The sequence below is a fragment of the Xiphophorus maculatus genome, unplaced genomic scaffold, assembly GCF_002775205.1.
Source record: "Xiphophorus maculatus strain JP 163 A unplaced genomic scaffold, X_maculatus-5.0-male Unplaced_Scaffold_BN000162F, whole genome shotgun sequence".
Classification (NCBI taxonomy): Eukaryota; Metazoa; Chordata; class Actinopteri; order Cyprinodontiformes; family Poeciliidae; genus Xiphophorus; species Xiphophorus maculatus.
Genome location: NW_019369762.1, coordinates 62,977 through 86,744, shown reverse-complemented (window position 1 = coordinate 86,744; position 23,768 = coordinate 62,977). Strand labels below are relative to the sequence as shown.

General features: G+C 40.0%; 2 protein-coding genes across 2 annotated transcripts; both read left to right on the top strand.

Moving 5' to 3' along the window:
- The first annotated feature begins 582 nt into the window (after positions 1 to 582).
- LOC111607853 (gastrula zinc finger protein XlCGF8.2DB-like) lies at positions 583 to 3,254 on the top strand. The gene is made up of 2 exons (XM_023330060.1): positions 583 to 646; positions 2,097 to 3,254. Exons 1-2 carry the CDS (start codon positions 583 to 585, stop codon positions 3,194 to 3,196), a joined length of 1,164 nt encoding a protein of 387 aa, XP_023185828.1. The 3' UTR covers positions 3,197 to 3,254.
- Positions 3,255 to 7,639: 4,385 nt separating this feature from the next.
- On the top strand, positions 7,640 to 17,297 carry LOC111607850 (gastrula zinc finger protein XlCGF57.1-like). Its single transcript, XM_023330057.1, has 5 exons — positions 7,640 to 7,710; positions 7,817 to 8,033; positions 8,451 to 8,558; positions 16,038 to 16,389; positions 16,558 to 17,297. The coding sequence occupies exons 1-5, from the start codon at positions 7,640 to 7,642 to the stop codon at positions 17,241 to 17,243; spliced, it is 1,434 nt and encodes a 477-aa protein (XP_023185825.1). The 3' UTR covers positions 17,244 to 17,297.
- Positions 17,298 to 23,768: the final 6,471 nt, after the last annotated feature.

Here is a 23,768-nt window from a genome sequence, read left to right as displayed (position 1 = left end):
ACCTGTTGTGCATGTTCCACTTTTGCAACAAACAATACCACCGCTCCATTCATTCGTGCCGCCGACCTTATATTCCCGTGTCCAATCATTTCCCCTACAGCCAAACAAACTTCCTCCACGCTGCACGGAGAACCAGCACCCACCTTGATACCGTTCTTCCGTGTCAGCGTGGAGAAAAACCCACCACCGACAACACCCACCATTGTTGCCGTCAGACGCCGGCAAGCCAGGCACGCCCGACGGCCACACCTAAACTAAACGAAAAACCTCCCTAAAAACGTGACCAACTAACACAAAAACACAATTAAACAAATGAAAAACAAAACACCTAGTGAAAAACAGTAAGACAAAACAAAGATAGAAAAGTACACACTCGCTCTCTCTCTCACTCTTCTTCCGCTCTCCACTCACCCTCCTCTCACACGAAGAAGAAGAAGAAGAAGAAGACAAAGAAAATGGCGCATGGTCTGTTTGGTTGAATGTTCGACTGTTTCTCTAAACGAGTTTATCAACGAGCCGTTAACTGCTGCTGAAGAAACATTCACAGAGTTTAAAGAAATCATCGTCAAGTCGGAGGAAGAGATGGATGATCATCGCAGACTGCTGGATTTCTCCCGGAGGCCCCAGATAATCTTACACCGAATAGGTAGGAACCACCAGCGTTTGGATGCAGGTTAAGGTCTAAATGTCTGCACCTTTCTGTATGAGGATCATTTTAGTAAATGTTCTTTTCCCGTATAAATGTTTTGTTAACCGGTAAATGAACGCAGGAATCACAATTACGCTGTGAAAATGGCTTATTGATGTAGAAATAAAATGACCTTTTTATGGCTTTTCCTCCTTTTACTAATCAAACTTACTTTTGAAAACGGGAGAAATGTGAACAATGCAGCGCAAGGTTAGTAAAGCAAACAGCATGAAACAATAATAGTGTGTTAGTAGCTGTAAAATGTAATAATTTGTAATAAATAAATTGTAGTGGCGATTGTTTGTCAAACCAAACATCCTATAAAAGTTCAGTCAACAAGCCACTGCTGCACTGAGGTGATGCTTCGTACGAAGGTAAAAGAAGTTCAATGTCCAAAAAACTTGAAGATTGCTTTTATAGTTTATTTTTTCCAGTTTGACAAGCAAATAACAAAGATCAAACTTTATATTAGTGATGTGTCGAGTAATGAAGCGGGTAAGACAGAGAACTCACCTAAACCTGAGCAGTTAAAGTTTTTATTTTTAAATAATAAATCGTTGTCCCTGGTGACATAGCGAGTAACAAGCCAATCACAACCCTCTTTTCTTTTTGTTTCTAGTTTTCTTTTGGATCCAGCCATTGTTTCATACAACCAGATTAATCAGAATTTATGTATCAGAATCACAAACATTTTAAACTTGTTTATTCATTGTAAAGCTTCATGTTGTTTTCACGTTGCCTATTTTACATATATTGTCCAGTTGATGTCACAGTAGAGCAAATGAAGCACCGCGGTGCATCGGCTCATGAGTCGAATGATTGGATGGAGTTCCTCAGGGCTTCATGAAGCTGCATCTCACCATCACTACTTTTCATTGTTTCCTCTCCTGCTCTGGTCAAAACCCACAGGCCCAACCCAGTGCGTGCTGGTCCTATACCAGTCCCTATACTTACAGAAAATGGACCCACAGTTCTTAATGTCTAACTTAGAAAAGTTAATAACAAACACAAAGCAACAAAAACTAAACAATTATTAACCTACAAATAAACTCTGTAAATAAACCCCAAAAATATGAAGTGAACTAAAATCAAATTTTAATACAAATAAAAGTAATGATAGTTCCAAAATAAGTAATATCTTGAAATAATAAAATTTACTCGTAAATATTAACAACATATGCAACTATTATTAATTTTATAATAAATAAAAAATATTTAATATCCGTTCATTTGAGAATTCTCCAATTGTCAGCTGGATTTGTCGCCTGATCTGTCTCTCTGTCTACGCTCTTAAATTTTTCGGTGTGGGTTTTTTCATTTATTTCATTTCTGTCGTAAACGATGAACGATTTCTCCCATTTACTTCAATAAAATAACGATTGCTTTTTTCCTCTGTTTTCTTGTCCAGATTGCCTGCAGTGTAACATTTATTACCAGGAGAGGAGATCCACTCTGGACCAGGAGGAGTTGGAACCTCTGCAGGTGAAACAAGAACAGGAAGAGCCTGAAGATCATCAGATAAAAGAAGAGCAGGAGGATCTAAAACACCAGCAGATAAAAGTGGAAGAGAAAGAAGTTTACTGCAGTCAGGGTGAAGAACAGATTGAATTAAAACAGGAGACTGATACCTGCATGGTGGTTCCTGTTGATGAGCAAACAGACCACACTGAATCAGAACCAAACAGGAACCAAGACATCTTCCAGGAAGCTGCTGAAGCTGAGAACCAAAATCAAGAAAGAAGAAAACCTTTCTCATGTGACATCTGTGAAAAGCGTTTGACTTTCAAATCTGTTTTTGATGCTCATATGAGAACTCATACGGGTGAAAAGCCGTTTACATGTGTGACCTGTGGAAAAAGTTTTACTCAAAAACATGTTTTAACTCGGCACATGATGATTCACACTGGTGAAAAGCTATTTTCATGTGTGACATGTGGAAAAAGATTTAGTGGAAAATCTAATTTATCTCAGCACATGAGGATTCACACAGGTGAAAAGCTGTTTTCATGTGTGAATTGTGGAAAATGTTTTAGTCATAAACACGTTTTAACTCGGCACATGGTGATTCACACTGGTGAAAAGCTGTTTTCATGTGTGACCTGTGGAAAAAGTTTTACTAAAAAACATGATTTAACTCATCATGTCATGATTCATACTGGTGAAAAGCCGTTTTTATGTGTGACCTGTGGGAAAAGTTTTCTTCAAAAACGGAATTTATCTCGGCACATGATGATTCATACTGGTGAAAAGCCGTTTTCATGTGTGAATTGTGGAAAATGTTTTAGTCAAAAACACGATTTAACTCGGCACATGATGATTCATACTGGTGAAAAGCCGTTTTTATGTGTGACCTGTGGGAAAAGTTTTTGTCAAAAACACAATTTATCTATTCACATGAGGACTCACACTGGTGAAAAGCCTTTTTCATGTGGGAACTGTGGAAATGGTTTTTTTTACAAACTTAGTTTAACTCAGCACATGATGACTCACAGAGGCGACAAGCCGTAGCAGTGTTTTACATGTGTGTCCTATGTTGAGCTTCACTATTAAATTGATTTAGTTAAAAACTAGAATTAAAAACTGGAGAGATTTCATGTCTATAAAACATCTTGACATTAGGATACGTAGAGATGTGAAGCAATTTCCTTGAGAGATGCTTTGTTTTTTTTCTGGCATATTCTGTAGCAACAATAATGACAAACTGTATTGTTGTTATATAAACCGTTCAATAAAATGACATGGATTATAACAAAATTGGGTGATAAATTGTACTAGGTGGCATTTAATGCCCTTATGGCTACTGGGTATAAACTGATCTTCAGTCTGTTTGTCTTTGTTTTAATGCTCCTCTATCTGCAGCCAGTTGGAACAAATTGTAACCTGGGTGTGAGGAGTCTTAAAATGTTCTTGGCTTTCCTGAGGCAACGGACCTGTGGAGTTCCTCGAGAGAAGGCAGAGAGTAGTCGATAGTCCTCTGGGCAGATCTTATGATTCTCCGGAGAGGCTTCCTCTGTGCTGCTATGCAGCCGGAGAACCACGCAGAGACAAAGAGAAAAAACGTCTCTTAGAGGTACCTCCTAAATTACACGGGGAGGCAACCATTTTGGGTCAAGGGGCAAATTTTGGCCATTTTTCACTTTTATTCAAGTCAAACTTTAACAAACTCCTCCTATGGATTTCGACCTATTGGCTTCATTCTTGGCCAGGATGCAGGTAATGAGTGGGGCTTTAAAAGTTATCAAAAAAATTCACTTTTTGTATATGTTCAGGTGGCATGGTAGATTGGCGAATTTGGCGTACTCGCCAACGCAAACAAAACGTTATGACTTTCACTTAAAAGGTCAATTGGCACCAAACTTGGCATGAATGATCCTGGTTGGATCCCTGACAATCCTATGTCTTCATAATCTGACGTCATCTAATATCAAGGTGGAATAACATCCGGGTGCAGTGTGGGATGGGTGGCAGCAGAGGGAGGGGACCCTGGCGGTCCGATCCTCGGTTGCAGAAACTGGCTCTTGGGACGTGGAATGTCACCTCTCTGGTGGGGAAGGAGCCGGAGCTAGTGCGTGAGGTCGAGAGGTTCCGGCTAGAAATAGTCGGTCTCACCTCGACGCACGGCTCTGGTTCTGGAACCAGTCTCCTTGAGAGGGGCTGGACATACTTCCACTCTGGAGTTGCCCAAGGTGAGAGGCGTCGGGCAGGAGTGGGCATACTTGTTGCTCCCCATCTCGGCGCCTGTACGTTGGGGTTTACCCCGGTGAACGAGAGGGTAGCATCCCTCCGCCTACGGGTGGGGGGACGGGTTCTGACTGTCGTTTGTGCTTACGGGCCAAACGACAGTTCAGATTACCCACCCTTTTTGGAGTCCTTAGAGGGGGTACTGGAGAGTGCTCCTCCTGGGGACTCCCTTGTTTTGCTGGGGGACTTCAACGCTCACGTGGGCAATGACTGTGAGACCTGGAGGGGCGTGGTTGGGAGGAACGGCCCGCCCGACCTGAACTCGAGCGGTGTTCTGTTGCTGGACTTCTGTGCTCGCCATGGATTGTCCATAACGAACACCATGTTCAAGCATAAGGGTGTCCATATGTGCACTTGGCACCAGGACACCCTAGGCCGCAGTTCGATGATCGACTTTGTCACCCTTTCATCGGATCTGCGGCCGTATGTCTTGGACACTCGGGTGAAGAGAGGTGCGGAGCTGTCCACTGACCACTACCTGGTGGTGAGTTGGCTCCGGTGGTGGGGGCGAAAGCCGGTCAGACCTGGCAGGCCCAAACGTGTTGTGAGGGTCTGCTGGGAACATCTGGCGGAATCCCCTGTGAGACGGAGCTTTAACTCCCATCTCCGGCAAAACTTCGAACACGTCCCGGGGGAGGTGGGGGACATGGAGTCTGAGTGGACCATGTTCCGTGCCTCCATTGTCGAGGCGGCCGATCGGAGCTGTGGCCGCAAGGTTGTCGGTGCCTGTCGCGGCGGCAACCCTCGAACCCGCTGGTTGACACCTTCGGTGAGGGATGCCGTCAGGCTGAAGAAGGAGTCCTATTGGGCTTTTTTGGCCTGTGGGACTCCGGAAGCAGCTGATGGGTACCGGCGGGCGAAGCGGCATGCGGCTCGGGCGGTTGCTGAGGCAAAAACTCGGGCGTGGGAGGAGTTTGGAGAGGCCATGGAGAAAGACTTCTGTACGGCTTCGAGGCGATTCTGGTCCACCATCCGGCGTCTCAGGGGGGTGAAGCGGTGCAGCACCAACACTGTTTATAGTGGGGATGGTGTGCTGCTGACCTCTACTCGGGACGTTGTGGGCCGGTGGGCAGAGTACTTCGAAGACCTCCTCAATCCCACCAACATGCCTTCCACTGAGGAAGCGGAGCCTGGGGACTCTGGGTTGGGCTCTCCAATCTCTGGGGGCGAGGTCGCCGAGGTGGTTAAAAAGCTCCTCGGTGGCAGGGCCCCGGGGGTGGATGAGATCCGCCCGGAGTTCCTTAAGGCTCTGGATGTTGTAGGGTTGTGTTGGTTGACGCGACTCTGCAATATCGCATGGACATCGGGGGCAGTTCCCCTGGATTGGCAGACTGGGGTGGTGGTCCCCCTGTTCAAAAAGGGGGACCGGAGGGTGTGCCCCAATTATAGAGGGGTCACACTCTTAAGCCTCCCTGGCAAGGTCTATTCAGGGGTCCTGGAGAGGAGGGTCCGTCGGATAGTCGAACCTCGGATTCAGGAAGAGCAGTGTGGTTTTCGTCCTGGTCGTGGAACACTGGACCAGCTCTACACCCTCGGCAGGATCCTGGAGGGTGCATGGGAGTTCGCCCAACCAGTCTACATGTGTTTTGTGGACTTGGAGAAGGCGTTCGACCGTGTCCCTCGGGGAGCCCTGTGGGGGGTTCTCCGGGAGTATGGGGTACCGGGCCCTTTGATACGGGCTGTCAGGTCCCTGTATGACCGGTGTCAGAGTCTGGTCCGCATTGCCGGCAGTAAGTCGGGCTCGTTTCCGGTGAGAGTTGGACTCCGCCAGGGCTGCCCTTTGTCACCGATTCTGTTCATCACTTTCATGGACAGAATTTCTAGGCGCAGCCAAGGTGTTGAGGGGATCCGATTTGGTGGCCTTAGGATCTCATCTCTGCTTTTCGCAGACGATGTGGTCCTTTTGGCTTCATCAGATCGTGATCTGCAGCTCTCGCTGGAGCGGTTCGCAGCCGAGTGTGAAGCGGCCGGGATGGGGATCAGTGCCTCCAAATCCGAGGCCATGGTCTTGAGCCGGAAAAGGGTAGAGTGCCTTCTTCGGGTCAGGGTGGGTGTCCTGCCCCAAGTGGAGGAGTTCAAGTATCTCGGGATCTTGTTCACGAATGGGGGAAGAAGGGAGCGGGAGGTCGACAGGCGGATTGGCGCAGCGTCTGCTGTCAAGCGGGCGCTGTACCGGTCCGTCGTGGTGAAGAGAGAGCTGAGCCAAAAAGCGAAGCTCTCGATTTACCGGTCGATCTACGTTCCCACCCTCATCTATGGTCATGAGCTTTGGGTCATGACCGAAAGAACGAGATCGCGGATACAAGCGGCCGAAATGGGTTTTCTCCGTAGGGTGGCTGGGCTCTCCCTTAGAGATAGGGTGAGAAGCTCAGTCATCCGGGAGGGACTCAGAGTAGAGCCGCTGCTCCTTCACATCGAGAGGAGCCAGTTGAGGTGGCTTGGGCATCTGGTCAGGATGCCTCCTGGACGCCTCCCTGGTGAGGTGTTCCGGGCACGTCCCACTGGGAGGAGGCCCCGGGGAAGACCCAGGACACGCTGGAGAGACTATGTCTCTCGGCTGGCCTGGGAACGCCTCGGGATTCCCCCGGAAGAGCTAGAAGAAGTGGCCGGGGAGAGGGAAGTCTGGGCCTCCCTTCTGAAGCTGCTACCCCCGCGACCCGACCTCGGATAAGCGGAAGAAGATGGATGGATGGATGGATGGATGGAATAACATCCCCACATAAGCGCCCAGGTACATCAAACTTCATTTGTATCATCACAGACCAGAGCTCATCACATTCACATGGCCAATTAGTGACATCACCACAACCCCTTTCAACAGGAAGTCAGTGTTTTCCCACTCTTTTTCTTCCCTTTACTCAGCGGTTCATGCAGATTTCAACCTGTGTTTAATGAAGTAGAACAACATGATGGTAAATCCTTCTCTCAACACTGGCTGGCAGCAGCATGTGGATGTGGCTGAATGGTGAATACTAATCCATCGCTGTTTGCACCTTTATCTCAAAATCATACATGCATCATTGTATTTGCACTAAACTTGTTATGATTGACCTTGGTTAACCTCTTAAGAACCCAATGGCATTAAATTGTCATTTCACTCCACTGCGCCCCCTAGGTTATTTCAACAGCTGTATCTCCTTTTTACATGAACCGATTTGCACCAGATTTTTGTGCATCATCAGGAAGCACTGCTGAACACATCAGTGTATAATGGACAGGTGTGGGAACTGTGTGAGCACGTTGACGGTGGCGCTGATGGAGCTCACGTGGTTTTTGCATTGGTGAAATAAGAACATGTTTAGTTTACATTCAAGAATGTACTTACAGCCAGGCCCTAGCCATACAGGACACAGTCTTTCATCCCTGTTACCTTTTCCCTTTTGGAAGTTACAACAGTAACAACCTGAAGAACTCTATGATGGAAGAAAACTTTGGACTTGCTGTTCCCTCGCCCGGATGTGGGTCACCGGTGCCCCACTCTGGAGCCAGGCCTGGAGGGGGGTACAATGGCGAGTGCCTGGTGACTGGGCTTTTATCCATGGATCCCGGCCGGGCTCAGTCCAAAGAGGAGACATGGGTCCCCCCTCCCATGGGCCCATCACCTGTGAGAGGGGCAAAAGGGGTCGGGTGCAGTGTGTGATGGATGCCTGCCGAGGGAGGGGGCCCTGGCGGTCCGATCCTCGGTTGCAGAAGCTGGTTCTTGGGACGTGGAATGTCACCTCTCTGGTGGGGAAGGAGCCGGAGCTAGTGTGTGAGGTTGAGAGGCCACCCTAGGCCACAGTTCGATGATCAACTTTGTCATCCTTTCATCGGATCTGCGGCCGCAGATGCGGCCCATGTCTTGGACACTCGGGTGAAGAGAGGTGCATAGCTGTCCACTGACCACTACCTGGTGGTGAGTTGGCTCCGGTGGTGGGGGAGGATGCCGGTCAGACCTGGCAGGCCCAAACGTGTTGTGAGGGTCTGCTGGGAACGTCTGGTGGAATCCCCTGTGAGACGGAGCTTTAACTCCCATCTCCAGCAAAACTTTGAACATGTTCCGGTGGAGATGCGGTACATTGAGTCTGAGTGGACCGTGTTCCGTGCCTCCATTGCGGAGGCGACTTATCGGAGCTGTGGCCGCAAGGCTGTCGGTGTATTTAACAAGTTATTTACTTGTTTAAAATTGTTGACAGTCTTTTTTTTTTTTTTTTGCTTGTCAAATATGAGATTGCTGTAAAGTCAGAAAAACATGCATTATGCTAACAAAATTTTTTGTCTCTCTTCTAAAATGTATAAACTTTCAAATTCATCTATGTTATGAATTCGTACTGTTAAATTCTGTGCTATGTCCTGCAAGCAAGAACAGGTAGAAAGAGACAGCTGAGCTCTCTTCTACAATAATGTGCATTATTGCATAAGATGCTTTTGAAGTGTATTAAACACATACAGTGCCAGTATGTGTTTAATACACATACTGGCACTGTATGTGTATTAAACACATCAAAAACTGATTGATCCAAACAAATGAAAATGCTTCTAACTGAACATTAAAATCAGCCACTGTTTTTCACACAATTAGAAGAAATCTTTTAGAACAAAAAAAATCATCTGAAAAGAAACACTGAGAGTTAAGTTTCTCTTCTAAATATTATGTGTTGACTTACATCAATCACATTAGTTTATGTGATGTACATTTTTCATGAGTTACAAACATGAAATCCTTCAAATTTCGGGTTAGGGTTTACTGCACCCTTCCTAGCAGACACACTGATTAGACATAAATGTAATTATATTTGTATAAACATAAAATATTGCGGATCTCACCATAACGGTTTTCTACAGTTTAACAGGTGGTTTCATCAGATTCATTTACCATGACATTTCTCATGTTGCATCTAGTTTAGGACTATATTTCTATATAAACACAAATGCTTTAAATACATAAATCTATTAGTTAACAGTGATACTAGATACTCAAAAAGGTCCCAGGCTACTTTACTCCCTAATAGTTTAATAGAGTGGTACAAATCATTCCCGGAATAAGACAACTCTAAGTAAGCAAAAATAATAATGTTTTTAAGAGTAAGCTGTAGCAGTTTGTATGTGTTCAATTTAAGAATAAGTAAAAAAAAAAGTTGTTTTCTCCTCTGATACATTTTCATTCTTACTATGTCCTATAGTTGTATTTACTTTAATTTCAACAGCGAGGATATGCTAACAAAGGAATCAAGTACCTTAAGTTGCGCTACCCATGTATATTTAATAGGAAGGAATCTGATGGAGGGCTTTTGTGAAAACATGTATATTGGACAGTTAACAGGCTGGAAATTTGAAAAATTTTATAAAAGTTTTTGCTAACCATAATTGTTCCATTCTACATATTCTTCAATCCCTACTGACCTTTTCTAGTCTGAAGAGAGGATACATCCAATTACAAGCCTACAGTATGCCTGATTTTAGCATTGATGCTACATATAACTCGTTTAGACATGAGTCTTTACACTAATCTACAGTACAGACCAAAAGTTTGGACACACCTTCTAATTCAATGGGTCTTCTTTATTTTCATGACTATTTATAAGGCAAGAAATCCCACTTATTAACCTGACAGGGGTCACCTATGAAGTGAAAACCATTTCAGGTGACTACCTCTTGAAGCTCATCAAGAAAATGCAGAGTGTGTGCAAAGCAGTAATCACAGCAAAAGGTTGCTACTTTGAAGAAAGTAGAATATAAGGGGTATTTTCAGTTGTTTTACACTTTTTTGTTTAGTGCATATTTCCACATGTGTTATTCATAGTTTTGATGCCTTCAGTGTGAATCTACAATGTCAATAGTCATGAAAATAAAGGAAACTCATTGAATTAAAAGGTGTGTCCAAACTTTTGGTCTGTACTGTATATGGTCTAAAAGTGATCTAAGCTTAGATTTAAAACTTATAAGATGATAAGTTTCTCTTTAAAACAAAATGACATTGTAACTGATGCTGTTATTTGTAAAATTATATTAATCAGTTCAACTCTACCTATGTAATAGCTTAATGAATAAATAAAAAATAATTACTTTTAAAATTCATTATAAATTAATTTTCATACATTGATGGTTCTTGATTTTAGAAAGTATGGTTGATTATTATTGTCTTCAGTAATTTAGTGTTTCTGTTGTCTTAGTTATATTTTTCTCTGTTCTGCTGCAGCTGTTTTCTATTATAGATCACCATGTTTCTAATGCTGGAACTAATTTAACCTCCACACATAGATATATTATTAGTGTCTTAGAAAGTAAGTAGAACATTTGCCTTTCCTGTGAAAATGTCGTGTTAGTGCTGAATGTTACTGCTGAAAATTGTAGAAACATTTGAGTTCAACTGCAGAACACTTGCTGAAATGAAATGAGTAGAAGCAGCAGGAAAAAGTTAAACAGTGCAAATCTGTCAGCTAAACTGAATAACTTAAAATCAGTACCAACATCCCTGCTTAAAAAATTAAATATTGCATAGAAATGCTTACAAAAGTAAAGTATAAAGTCATATATTGAATAATAGAACTGCTCTAATTCCAAAACTACAACAACTACATATTTCAAACCTGGACTGGATTATTCTGCTCTAAAAGCAGAATATTTTAATCCATGTTTGGGATTAGTGAAACCTTTACGTGATTTGTGAAACTTCACTAAAGTTTAAATTACTATTCACACTTGTTCCATGAAGTTTTTCCCTATTCTAATTCAAAACCACTTTATTAATCCCAATGGGAAGTTAAATGTTGGTGTAACTCATTAATTCTTCAAAAAATTATTGTAGATGGAGATGGCTGTTGGAAGGAAAGATCTTCTGCAACCGTCTGTTAAGTGAAGTTTCACAAATCAGATAAAAGTTTTACAAATCAGAAACATGGTTTTAAATATTCTGCTTTTAGTTGAGAATAATTTAATTTAGGTTTGAAGTATCTAGGTGTTGTAGTTTTGGAATCAGAGCAAATCTCATGTGATCGAGACCTAAAAAAGGGTAAAAATTGCCCTTTATTGCGGTCGACTATTGTGGCAGATAAGTCTAAGTAAGTAAGTAAGTAAGTATCCTCTGGTCTGGAAGAATAGGAGTCTAAAACGTAGTTGCTAAGGTAGTTTTTTCTGGACTTTAAGTTTATTCTAATCCCTGTTTTGGGTTAGACGTCTGGGTTGCTAGATAATTATAAGTATTCTTTGGACTTTCTAAGTATGCTCTAAATTTGTAAAAGTAATGAGTACTCATCAGTTTCTAAGTAATAATAAAAACTAAATGTTCCTGTTCTGGAAAAAAAAATTTCTGGATTCCAAGTTTGTTCTAATTCCTTTTCTGGGTTAAAATGAGTACTCCGCAGTTTCTAATAATATTTTCTTGATAGTGTCAGAGTCTCACTGAGGAAAAAACTGCGTTAGGTTTTCTATCACTTTATTATATAACTGCTATAACTGATGTATGTTTGCATATAAAATAAAACAATAGAATTTAATTTACAATTTTTATGTCTTCGTGTCATGAGGTAGATCTCAGCCGGCTGGTGAGAGAAAAAGTAGATCTTGGTCTCAAAAGGTTTGGGCGCCACTAATCTGGGCCAAACGCACCACCTTCAATCCTCAGAGCTAAGAAAGAAATAAATACAAACTATTATTAAAATACCGGTAGAAAAATCAAATAGATAAAACCGTTAAAAGTCATTTACACTCGACCACCAGCACCGCACAATTCAGTGAACAAGCCGGTGCTGATCGGCTCTCAATAAGCCACAGGATGGGCGGAACCAGCGGTAACTCCGAACAAGGCAGCAGCGATCATTGTGGATATACGGAAACTATAGGAAAGGTTCTGATCTGGTGGAGGGAAGAAACTGTGAAACATGTTGCGGGATGTAGGAGATACGAATCAGAAGACAATATTAACTTTGGATTTGTGGAAAACTGGAATACTAATATTGTATTTGTTTTATTTAGATAAAGTGGAAGAAAAGATTTTACGTCTTTCAAAGAGAACTGGCACTGTATGAGAAATCTTTAGATGTGATGATCGTAAGATCCACAAGGTGGCGGTAATGCAATGACATGAATGAACGACAGTCATAAAATCCCAAAGAAGAAGACGAAGAAGACAAAGAAAATGGCGCATGGTCTGTTTGGTTGAATGTTCGACTGTTTCTCTAAACGAGTTTATCAACGAGCCGTTAACTGCTGCTGAAGAAACATTCACAGAGTTTAAAGAAATCATCGTCAAGTCGGAGGAAGAGATGGATGATCATCGCAGACTGCTGGATTTCTCCCGGAGGCCCCAGATAATCTTACACCGAATAGGTAGGAACCACCAGCGTTTGGATGCAGGTTAAGGTCTAAATGTCTGCACCTTTCTGTATGAGGATCATTTTAGTAAATGTTCTTTTCCCGTATAAATGTTTTGTTAACCGGTAAATGAACGCAGGAATCACAATTACGCTGTGAAAATGTCTCATATACACGAAGCTGAAGTTGGTTTCCGATTCGGGAAATGGCTAAAGGGTTATTCCACCTAATTTTTCACTAGCTTCCGCATTTTATTCGATTCTAGTTTAAAAACTACAACACCTGGACTCTTCAGACCTGAACTGGATTATTCTGCTCTAACAGCAGAATATTCAGAACCATGTTAGGGATTTGTGAAACCTTTTTCTAATTAGTTAAACTTCAATAAAGGTTGATTTCACCACTTTTTGGATCTCTTTCCCTAACATTGATTTAGATTATTCCACACAAGGTGGGAAAGACTCTTATTTATATGAAATTCTTTCACTCTGTCTAAAGTAAAATAGCTCCTGTTTTTGTTTTGAAGGTTTCATAAAGACCATGTGAGGAAGAAGTGGGGAATGTCTTTAAGGAGAGACGGATTCACTGCACTGATGAATCTCAGCTGCTGAATCTCTCTTAAGCTCCTCCTCAGCTGGAAAACATGAATAAAACCTATATAGATATTATGTATATACGCATGTCCATATAAATATGTGTAGTTTAATGCATATTATTCAGCATTAATAATTATTTAAGCATCTTTATTTCTCTCTGATTGTATTATTTTGTGTTTGTATATTTATATAAATATGTATTGATATCACTAAATAATATATTTAAAAGATTATGACTGGTTGTGTGCTTTGTAAAATAATCATAATACAGAAATATCAACACATTCTATTCTGACTCTATTCTGTTTTCCCCACTAAGAATAGTTAAATATGCTCAACCTTATATCAGTCATTCAAAAATACTTTAAAAATTATTTCCTTGTAAATGTTGCTAATCTTTTAATAAGGTCTACAGAAAAATTGGTGAATATCTGTTTAGTATTTAGCGAGTTATGATAGATAAATGCGCTGATACGTCATTGAGTCTGTTAAACATAAAGCTGAGTGGAACGGTCGACCGCTCCAAGATGGCCGCCTTAAATCTCTTCAGTAACAATAGGCAAGAGCGGTCCATGAGGCGTTTATTTATAGTCTATGGGGAAAAAGGGCACAATGACTATGGGCAAAGGTGCATTCATGGGCCCAATATGAGTGGGAATTTACAGTTTCTTTATTTTTACACCGTTTTCAACTAATACACCAAACAGTTACATAAATAAAAGATGTTCAATGTCCAAAAAACTTGAAAATTGCTTTTATAGTTTATTTTTTCAGTTTGACAAGCAAATAACAAAGATCAAACTTTACATTAATGATGTGTTGAGTAATGAAGCGGGTAAGACAGAGAACTCACCTAAACCTGAGCAGTTACAGTTTTTATTTTTTAGTAATAAATCGTTGTCCCTGGTGACATAGCGAGTAACAAGCCAATCACAACCCTCTTTTCTATTTGTTTCTAGTTTCTTTTGGATCCAGCCATTGTTTCATACAACCAGGTTAATCAGAATTTATGTATCAGAATCACAAACATCTTTTACTTGTTTATTCATTGTAAAGCTTCATGTTGTTTTCACGTTGCCTATTTGGGGCCTGCCCATAGCAATGCATAGGGATGCAATCTCTATGCATTGCATGGCAGGGACCTATTGTTCTACACCTCAAAATAACTGCTGCTTAGACTCAAAATAGACAGAATTTTGTCTGCCTCTCTGAGCTGCTCTTTAGAACCACAGTGATGGCAGAATGTCAGAACTACAGACATGGTGAAACAACTGCTATAAACTCATTGCATCTCTGAATAGTGATGCCCCACATGCTACTGACAGCATTCACATTGAATACACATTGAATTAGTACGGCCATTTAATATGAAACTTACTGAAGATTTCAAAATAAAAGCCTTAATATTCTTCTAAGGTTAGTGCACTACCATCGGCAGTGAAATAATGTTAGCCTGCATTATCTTTGCTAATATCTTTGCTGCATTAGTCTTTTAGCTTAAATAAGCTATTAGCTAATTTTCTTACTTATTAGCCATGTTTAGTATACCGAATGGAGTAAGTAAAGTACAGACAACATGCTAGTGATGCCCCACATGCTACTGACAGCATTCATGCTAACATTAGCATTTTGGCTAATTTTAGCTGATACACTTACTTTATCATACTGAATGGTGCAAGTACATGTTAGTAAACATTCTGGTCATTCTCCTCATATGATTGCAGCTTTCTTTAGCATTGATACTAATTTTTAGATGGCTTCATGAAGCTGCATCTCAGCATCACTACTTTTCATTGTTTCCTCTCCTGCTCTGGTCAAAACCCACAGGCCCAACCCAGTGCATGCTGGTCCTGTACCAGTCCCCATACTTACAGAAAATGGACCCACAGTTCTTAATGTCTAACTTACAAAAGTAAATAACAAACACAAAGCAATAAAAACTAAACAATTATTAACCTACAAATAAACTCTGTAAATAAACCCCAAAATATAAAGTGAACTAAAGTCAAATTTTAACCCAAATAAAAGTAATAACTCCAAATTAAGGAATATCTTGAAATGTTAATATTTACTAGTAAATTTCATTAACATTGGCAACTCTTATTAATTTTATAATAAATAAAAAATATTTAATATCCGTTCATTTGAGAATTCTCCAATTGTCAGCTGGATTTGTCGCCTGATCTGTCTCTCTGTCTACGCTCTTAAATTTTTCGGTGTGGGTTTTTTCATTTTTTTCATTTCTGTCGTAAACGATGAACGATTTCTCCCATTTACTTCAATAAAGTAACGATTGCTTTTTAAATCTGTTTTCTTGTCCAGATTGCCTGCAGTGTAACATTTATTACCAGGAGAGGAGATCCACTCTGGACCAGGAGGAGTTGGAACCTCTGCAGGTGAAACAAGAACAGCAAGAGCCAGAAGATCATCAGATAAAAGAAGAGCAGGAGGATCTAAAACACCATCAGATAAAAGTGGAAGAGAAAGAAGTTTACTGCAGTCCGGGTGAAGAACAGATTGAATTAAAACAGGAGACTGATACCTGCATGGTGGTTCCTGTTGATGAGCAAACAGACCACACTGAATCAGAACCAAACAGGAACCAAGACATCTTCCAGGAAGCTGCTGAAGCTGAGAACCAAAATCAGGAAAGAAGAAAACCTTTCTCATGTGTCATCTGTAAAAAGCGTTTGACTTCAAAATCTGTTTTTGATATTCATATGAGAACTCATACGGGTGAAAAGCAGTTTACATGTGTGACCTGTGGGAAAAGTTTTATTCGAAAACATCATTTAACTCAGCACATGATGATCCACACTGGTGAAAAGCCGTTTTCATGTGTGACCTGTGGAAAAAGTTTTTTTCACAAACATCATTTAACTCGGCACATGATGATTCACACTGGTGAAAAGCCGTTTTCATGTGTGACCTGTGGGAAAAGTTTTATTCAAAAACATGTTTTAACTCAGCACATGATGATTCACACTGGTGAAAAGCCGTTTTCTTGTGTGAGCTGTGGAAAAAGTTTCAGTGGAAAATACAATTTAACTGAGCACATGATGATTCACACTGGTGAAAAGACGTTTTCATGTGTGACCTGTGGAAAACGTTTTCTTCGAAAACATGATTTAAGTAAGCACATGATGATTCATACTGGTGAAAAGTCATTTTCATGCTTGACCTGTGGAAAAAGTTTTAGGCATAAATCGGCTTTAACTCAGCACATTAGGATTCACACAGGTGAAAAGCCATTTTCATGTGTGAACTGTGGAAAAAGTTTTATTCGAAAACAGGATTTAACTCAGCACATGATGATTCACACTGGTGAAAAGCAGTTTACATGTGTGAACTGTGGAAAAAGTTTTATTCAAAAACATGTTTTAACTCAGCACATGATGATTCACACTGGTGAAAAGCCGTTTTCTTGTGTGAGCTGTGGAAAAAGTTTCAGTGAAAAATACAATTTAACTAAGCACATGATGATTCACACGGGTGAAAAGCCGTTTTCATGTGTGTCCTGTGGAAAAAGTTTTATTCGAAAACAGAATTTAACTAAGCACATGAGGATTCACACGGGTGAAAAGCCGTTTTCATGTGTGTCCTGTGGAAAAAGTTTTATTCGAAAACAGGATTTATCTAAGCACATGATGATTCACACTGGTGAAAAGCCGTTTTCATGTGTGACCTGTGGAAAAAGTTTTATTCGAAAACAGGATTTAACTAAGCACATGATGATTCACACAGGTGAAAAGCCTTTTTCATGTGTGAACTGTGGAAAACGTTTTAGGCATAAACCGACTTTAACTCAGCACATGAGAATTCACACGGGTGAAAAGCCGTTTTCATGTGGACATTGTGGAAAAAGCTTTAGTAATAAACAGTGTTTAATTCGGCACATGGCGCGTCACACAGTTGAAAAGCTGTAGAAGTATGTTCCATAAATGTCCTATGTTGTATTTGTTAAATGTGATCATTTTGATCTTCACATTTGGATACTTAGAGATGTTCAACCATGACACATTTTCCTTCATTGATGTTTTATTTTTCTGGTATATTCTGTATCAAAAAACAATAATGATAAACTGTATGTTATTGTATTAACTTACTGTTTATGTCAAACTGTATGTTGTGTGTGTACAACGTGAAGAGCAGAGGGCTCAGCACACAGCCCTGAGGAGTGCCAGTACTGATGCTGATAGATGAAGAGGCTTGGGGGCCCACTGACTATTTCATGCATTAACAGAGTTTGACCGGACATGGACTCCCTTCCAGAACATTCTCACATGATTGGACTTGAGGGATTGATTTGTATTATTCTGTACCATAGAGAGAGTGAGTGGGGTTTATTTTTGTAGTTTTTTAAATCAACAATAGAATGTATATAATGGTTGAGTGTTTTAAAAAAAAAATCTACAAAACAGTATTTGTGTTAATTTTGTGTTTAATGTAAAATGAGATTGAATCTGATTTCATTTCTTTCGAATTATGTTAACCAGTTTTACTCTACCTAATTAAGATATTCAAATAAAAAAAATCATTTGTACTTTAAAGAAATGCAAAATTCACCGCAAACTAATTTTCATGCATTGATTGCACAAAGTACATGTGATTATTTTTAATATTTTGCTTTTTTCTCTTGTTTTAGCTGTAATATTTGGGGCCTGCCATGCAAAGCAATGGCAGGAACCTATTACTATTGTCGGAGAAAGTGTTTCTTTAATTGGGGCCTGCCATGCAAAGCAATAGCAGGAACCTATTACTCTACACCCAACAAGCATCTCTTTAATATTATTGGGGCCTGTTGGGACCTGCCATGCAAAGCAATGGCAGGAACCTATTACTATTGTCGGAGAGAAGCGTCTCTTTAATATTCTTTATTCTTCCGTAACCGTTAATGCGGCTCATACCGCTGGGTGCACACCTACAAATGAGGTATCAAAACGTGCAGAAAATTCACGCCATTGGAGCTATTACTTCTGGTGGGATTTGGGCTTAACGTGGCGACATAATTCGCAAAAAACTACGAAAAAAACCCCATTATAACTCAATGGGACAAATCCTAGAAATACCCTATTTTTGAGGATTTGCTGTGTCGTCACAAATTCACCTAGAAATGCCATTCAAATTTCATTTTGTAGATACGTCTGTGATCTCTTCGAAAGTGAAGACGGCTCGTCGATACCAGTTACGGTTTGTCCACAATTTGCCTCTAAGCGACCCAAAGTTTCTCATTTTTCTTCAAATTAGAGTGACAGCCCATCTCGGTTCATATCTGGGCACAACATTTCTTTCTCTCATCCCTGTAAATGCTCTGAGTGAGGTACAGATATGAATCTCGGGACTATCGCAGAAGACACATTGAACTGTCATACGCTACAAACGCTTTTCGAATATGTATTACGGTTCCCGAACAAGAAGGATTTGTTTCCAATGCTTCTTTTCAGTAAAACGTGTTTGCTCAAACACACTTGTGTGTTTGAGAGCTCAGAGCTCAGAGCTCACACCTGCTGAGACCATTATTTACCATAGCAACGGAACTCAAGAGGCTATTGGCTGCTGGTTAGGACTACGAATACGCATCGCTGTAGTTCTATCTATAGTGGAATACTCAGTTGAAACAGATCAGGACTGAACTGGCCTTTAGAACTAATTGCTGCTTTGGGCTGTATATAACTGATTTAACTCAGTAACTGTTACACATGGGATTAGTTTTAAACTTTAAAATTAAGCATATTGAAAATTTCACAATAAAAGCCCTGAATATTTTTACATGACGTAATTGCTCTTTTTTGGCTTTATTTGACTTTTTCATCCAAAGCACTGTTACACATGCTATTAGTTTGGCCCTTTAAAATGAAGCTTAACAAAAATTTCAAAATAAAAGCCTTGAATATTTTTACATGACATAATTGCTCTTTTTGGCTTTATTTGACTTTTTCATCCAAAGCACTGTTACACATGGTATTAGTTCAGAACTTTAAAATGAAGCATACTGAAAATTTCAAAATAAAAGCCTTGAATATTTTTACATCATGTAATTGCTCTTTTTGGCTTTATATGACTTTTTCATCCAAAGCACTGTTACACATGGAATTAGTTTGGAACTTTAAAATGAAGCATACTGAAAATTTCAAAATAAAAGCCTTGAATATTTTTACATCATGTAATTGCTCTTTTTGGCTTTATTTGACTTTTTCATCCAAAGCACTGTTACACATGGTATTAGTTTGGAACTTTAAAATGGAGCATAATAATAATTTCAAAATAAAAGCCTTGAATATTTTTACATCATGTAATTGCTGTTTTTGGCTTTGTATGACTTTTTCATCCAAAGCACTGTTACACATGGGATTAGTTCGGAACTTTAAAATGAAACATACTGAAAATTTCAAAATAAAAGCCTTGAATATTTTTACATCATGTAATTGCTCTTTTTGGCTTTATTTGACTTTTTCATCCAAAGCACTGTTACACATGGGATTAGTTTGGCCCTTTGAAATGAAGCATACTGAAAATTTCAAAATAAAAGCCTTGAATATTTTTACATCATGTAATTGCTCTTTTTGGCTTTATTTGACTTTTTCATCCAAAGCACTGTTACACATGGTATTACTTTGGCCCTTTGAAATGAAGCATACTGAAAATTTCAAAATAAAAGCCTTGAATATTTTTACATCAGCTACTTGTGTTTTGAGCATTATATAACTATTTTAACCCAAGGACTATTACGCTTGGGATTAGTTTGGCCCTTTGAAATGAAGTTTAACAAAACTTCCAAAATAAAAGCCTCGACAACATTTTAAATCGTACCGAACGGTGCACGTCCGCCTCGCTTAACGTTCTTGCGGTTCTCCGCTTGCCACTGATTACGTCGCAGCATTCTTTAGCGTCGACGCCGATTTGTGGCGTGACGACGCCGGGCCCATGCCTGACGGGCACGCCTTGGCAGGCCCCGGCTAAATTTCTTCCGAAATTTTCTAGTTGGGGCCTGCCATGCAAAGCAATGGCAGGAACCTATTACTCTACACCCAACAAAGTGTCTCTTTATTATAATTCTTTATTTTTCTTCCGTAACCGTTAATGCGGCTCATACCGCTGGGTGCACACCTACAAATGAGGTATCAAAACGTGCCGAAAATTCACGCCATTGGAGCTATTACTTGTGGTGGGATTTGGGCTTAACGTGGCGACATAATTCGCAAAAAACTACGAAAAAAACCCCATTATAACTCAATGGGAAAAATCCTAGAAATACCCTATTTTTGAGGATTTGCTGTGTCGTCACAAATTCACCTAGAAATGCCATTCAAATTTCATTTTGTAGATACGTCTGTGATCTCTTCGAAAGTGAAGACGGCTCGTCGATACCAGTTACGGTTTGTCCACAATTTGCCTCTAAGCGACCCAAACTTTCTCATTTTTGCTCAAATTACAGTGACAGCCGATCTCGGTTCAGATCTGGGCACAACATTTCTTTCTCTCATCACTGTAAATGTTCTGAGTGAGGTACAGATATGAATCTCGGGACTATCGCAGAAGACACATTGAACTGTCATACGCTTAAAACGCTTTTCGAATATGTATTACGGTTCCCGAACAAGAAGGATTTGTTTCCAATGCTTTTTGTCAGTAAAACGTGTTTGCTCTCAAACACACAATTGTGTGTTTCAGAGCTCAGAGCTCACAGCTCACACCTGCTGAGACCATTATTTACCATAGCAACGGATCTCAAGAGGCTATTGGCTGCTGATTTGGACTACGAATACGCATCGCTGTAGTTCTATCTATCCTCAGTTGAAACAGATCAGGACTGAGAACTGGCCTTTAGAACTACCTGCTGCTTTGGGCTGTATATAACTGATTTAACTCAGTAACTGTTACACATGGGATTAGTTTGGAACTTTAAAATTAAGCATACTGAAAATTTCAAAATAAAAGCCTTGAATATTTTACATGACGTAATTGCTCTTTTTGGCTTTATTTGACTTTTTCATCCAAAGCACTGTTACACGTGGTATTAGTTCAGAACTTTAAAATGAAGCATACTGAAAATTTCAAAATAAAAGCCTTGAATATTTTTACATCAGCTACTTGTGTTTTGAGCATTATATAACTATTTTAACCGAAGGACTATTACGCATGGGATTAGTTTGGCCCTTTGAAATGAAGCATCCTGCAAATTTCAAAATAAAAGCCTTGAATATTTTTACATGACGTAATTGCTCTTTTTGGCTTTATTTGACTTTTTCATCCAAAGCACTGTTACACATGGTATTAGTTTGGCCCTTTGAAATGAAGATTAACAAAAATTTCAAAATAAAAGCCTTGAATATTTTTACATCATGTAATTGCTCTTTTTGGCTTTATTTGACTTTTTCATCCAAAGCACTGTTACACGTGGTATTAGTTTGGCCCTTTGAAATGAAGCTTAACAAAAGTTTCAAAAATAAAAGCCTTGAATATTTTTACATGACGTAATTGCTCTTTTTGGCTTTATTTGACTTTTTCATCCAAAGCACTCTTACACGTGGTATTAGTTCGGAACTTTAAAATGAAGCATACTGAAAATTTCAAAATAAAAGCCTTGAATATTTTTACATCAGGTAATTGCTCTTTTTGGCTTTGTATGACTTTTTCATCCAAAGCACTGTTACACATGGGATTCGTTCGGAACTTTAAAATGGAGCATAATAATAATTTCAAAATAAAAGCCTTGAATATTTTTACATCATGTAATTGCGGTTTTTGGCTTTATGTGACTTTTTTATCCAAAGCACTGTTACACAATGGAATAGTTTGGCCCTCTGAAATGAAGCATACTGAAAATTTCAAAATAAAAGCCTTGAATATTTTTACATCATGTAATTGCTCTTTTTCGCCGTATATGACTTTTTCATCCAAAGCACTGTTACACATGGGATTAGTTTGGAACTTTGAAATGGAGCATAATAATAATTTCAAAATAAAAGCCTTGAATATTTTTACATCATGTAATTGCTGTTTTCAGCATTATATGACTATTTTAACCCAAGGACTATTACGCATGGGATTAGTTTGGCCCTTTGAAATGAAGCATACTGAAACTTCCAAAATAAAAGCCTTGACAACATTTTAAATCGTACCGAACGGTGCACGTCCGCCTCGCTTAACGTTCTTGCGGTTCTCCGCGTGCCACTGGTTACGTCGCGGCGTTCTTTGGCGTCGATGCCGATTTGTGGCGTGACGACGCCGGGCCCGAACCCCACGGGCGCGCCTCGGCAGGCCCCGTCTAAATTTCTTCCGAAATTTTCTAGTTATAATTCTTTATTTTTCTTCCGTAACCGTTAATGCGGCTCATACCGCTGCGTGCACACCTACAAATGAGGTATCAAAACGTGCAGAAAATTCACGCCATTGGAGCTATTACTTTTGGTGGGATTTGGGCTTAACGTGGCGACATAATTCGCGAAAAACTACGGAAAAAACCCCATTATAAGTCAATGGGAATAATCCTAGAAATACCCTATTTTTGAGGATTTGCTGTGTCGTCACAAATTCACCTAGAAATGCCATTCAAATTTCATTTTGTAGATACGTCTGTGATCTCTTCGAAAGTGAAGACGGCTCGTCGATACCAGTTACGGTTTGTCCACAATTTGCCTCTAAGCGACCCAAAGTTTCTCATTTTTCTTCAAATTAGAGTGACAGCCGACCTCGGATCAGATCTGGGCACAACATTTCTTTCTCTCATCACTGTAAATGCTCTGAGTGAGGTACAGATATGAATCTCGGGACTATCGCAGAAGACACATTGCCCTCTCATATGCTCGAAACGCTTTTCGAATATGTATTACGGTTCCCGAACAAGAAGGATTTGTTTCCAATGCTTTTTTGTCAGTAAAACGTGTTTGCTCAAACACACTTGTGTGTTTGAGAGCTCAGAGCTCAGAGCTCACACCCTGCTGAGACCATTATTTACCATAGCAACGGAACTCAAGAGGCTATTGGCTGCTGATTTGGACTACGAATACGCATCGCTGTAGTTCTATCTATCCTCAGTTGAAACAGATCAGGACTGAGAACTGGCCTTTAGAACTAATTGCTATAATGGGCTGTATATAACTGATTTAACTCAGTAACTGTTACACATGGGATTAGTTTGGAACTTTAAAATTAAGCATATTGAAAATTTCAAAATAAAAGCCCTGAATATTTTTACATCATGTAATTGCTCTTTTTGGCTTTATTTGACTTTTTCATCCAAAGCACTGTTACACAATGGAATAGTTTGGCCCTCTGAAATGAAGCATACTGAAAATTTCAAAATAAAAGCCTTGAATATTTTTACATCATGTAATTGCTCTTTTTGGCTTTATATGACTTTTTCATTCAAAGTACTGTTACACATGGGATTAGTTCGGACCTTTAAAATGGAGCATAATAATAATTTCAAAATAAAAGCCTTGAATATT

Bases quoted from the DNA above. Each gene is read 5' to 3' on its own strand.
- LOC111607853 (XM_023330060.1), top strand. From the start codon at position 583: ATGGATGATCATCGCAGACTGCTGGATTTCTCCCGGAGGCCCCAGATA. The intron at 647-2,096 runs GTAGGAACCACC...TTTCTTGTCCAG, and splicing joins GATAATCTTACACCGAATAG to ATTGCCTGCAGTGTAACATT.
- LOC111607850 (XM_023330057.1), top strand. From the start codon at position 7,640: ATGGACAGGTGTGGGAACTGTGTGAGCACGTTGACGGTGGCGCTGATG. The intron at 7,711-7,816 runs GTGAAATAAGAA...CCCTTTTGGAAG, and splicing joins CTCACGTGGTTTTTGCATTG to TTACAACAGTAACAACCTGA. The intron at 8,559-16,037 runs GTCGGTGTATTT...TTTGATATTCAT, and splicing joins GGAGCTGTGGCCGCAAGGCT to ATGAGAACTCATACGGGTGA.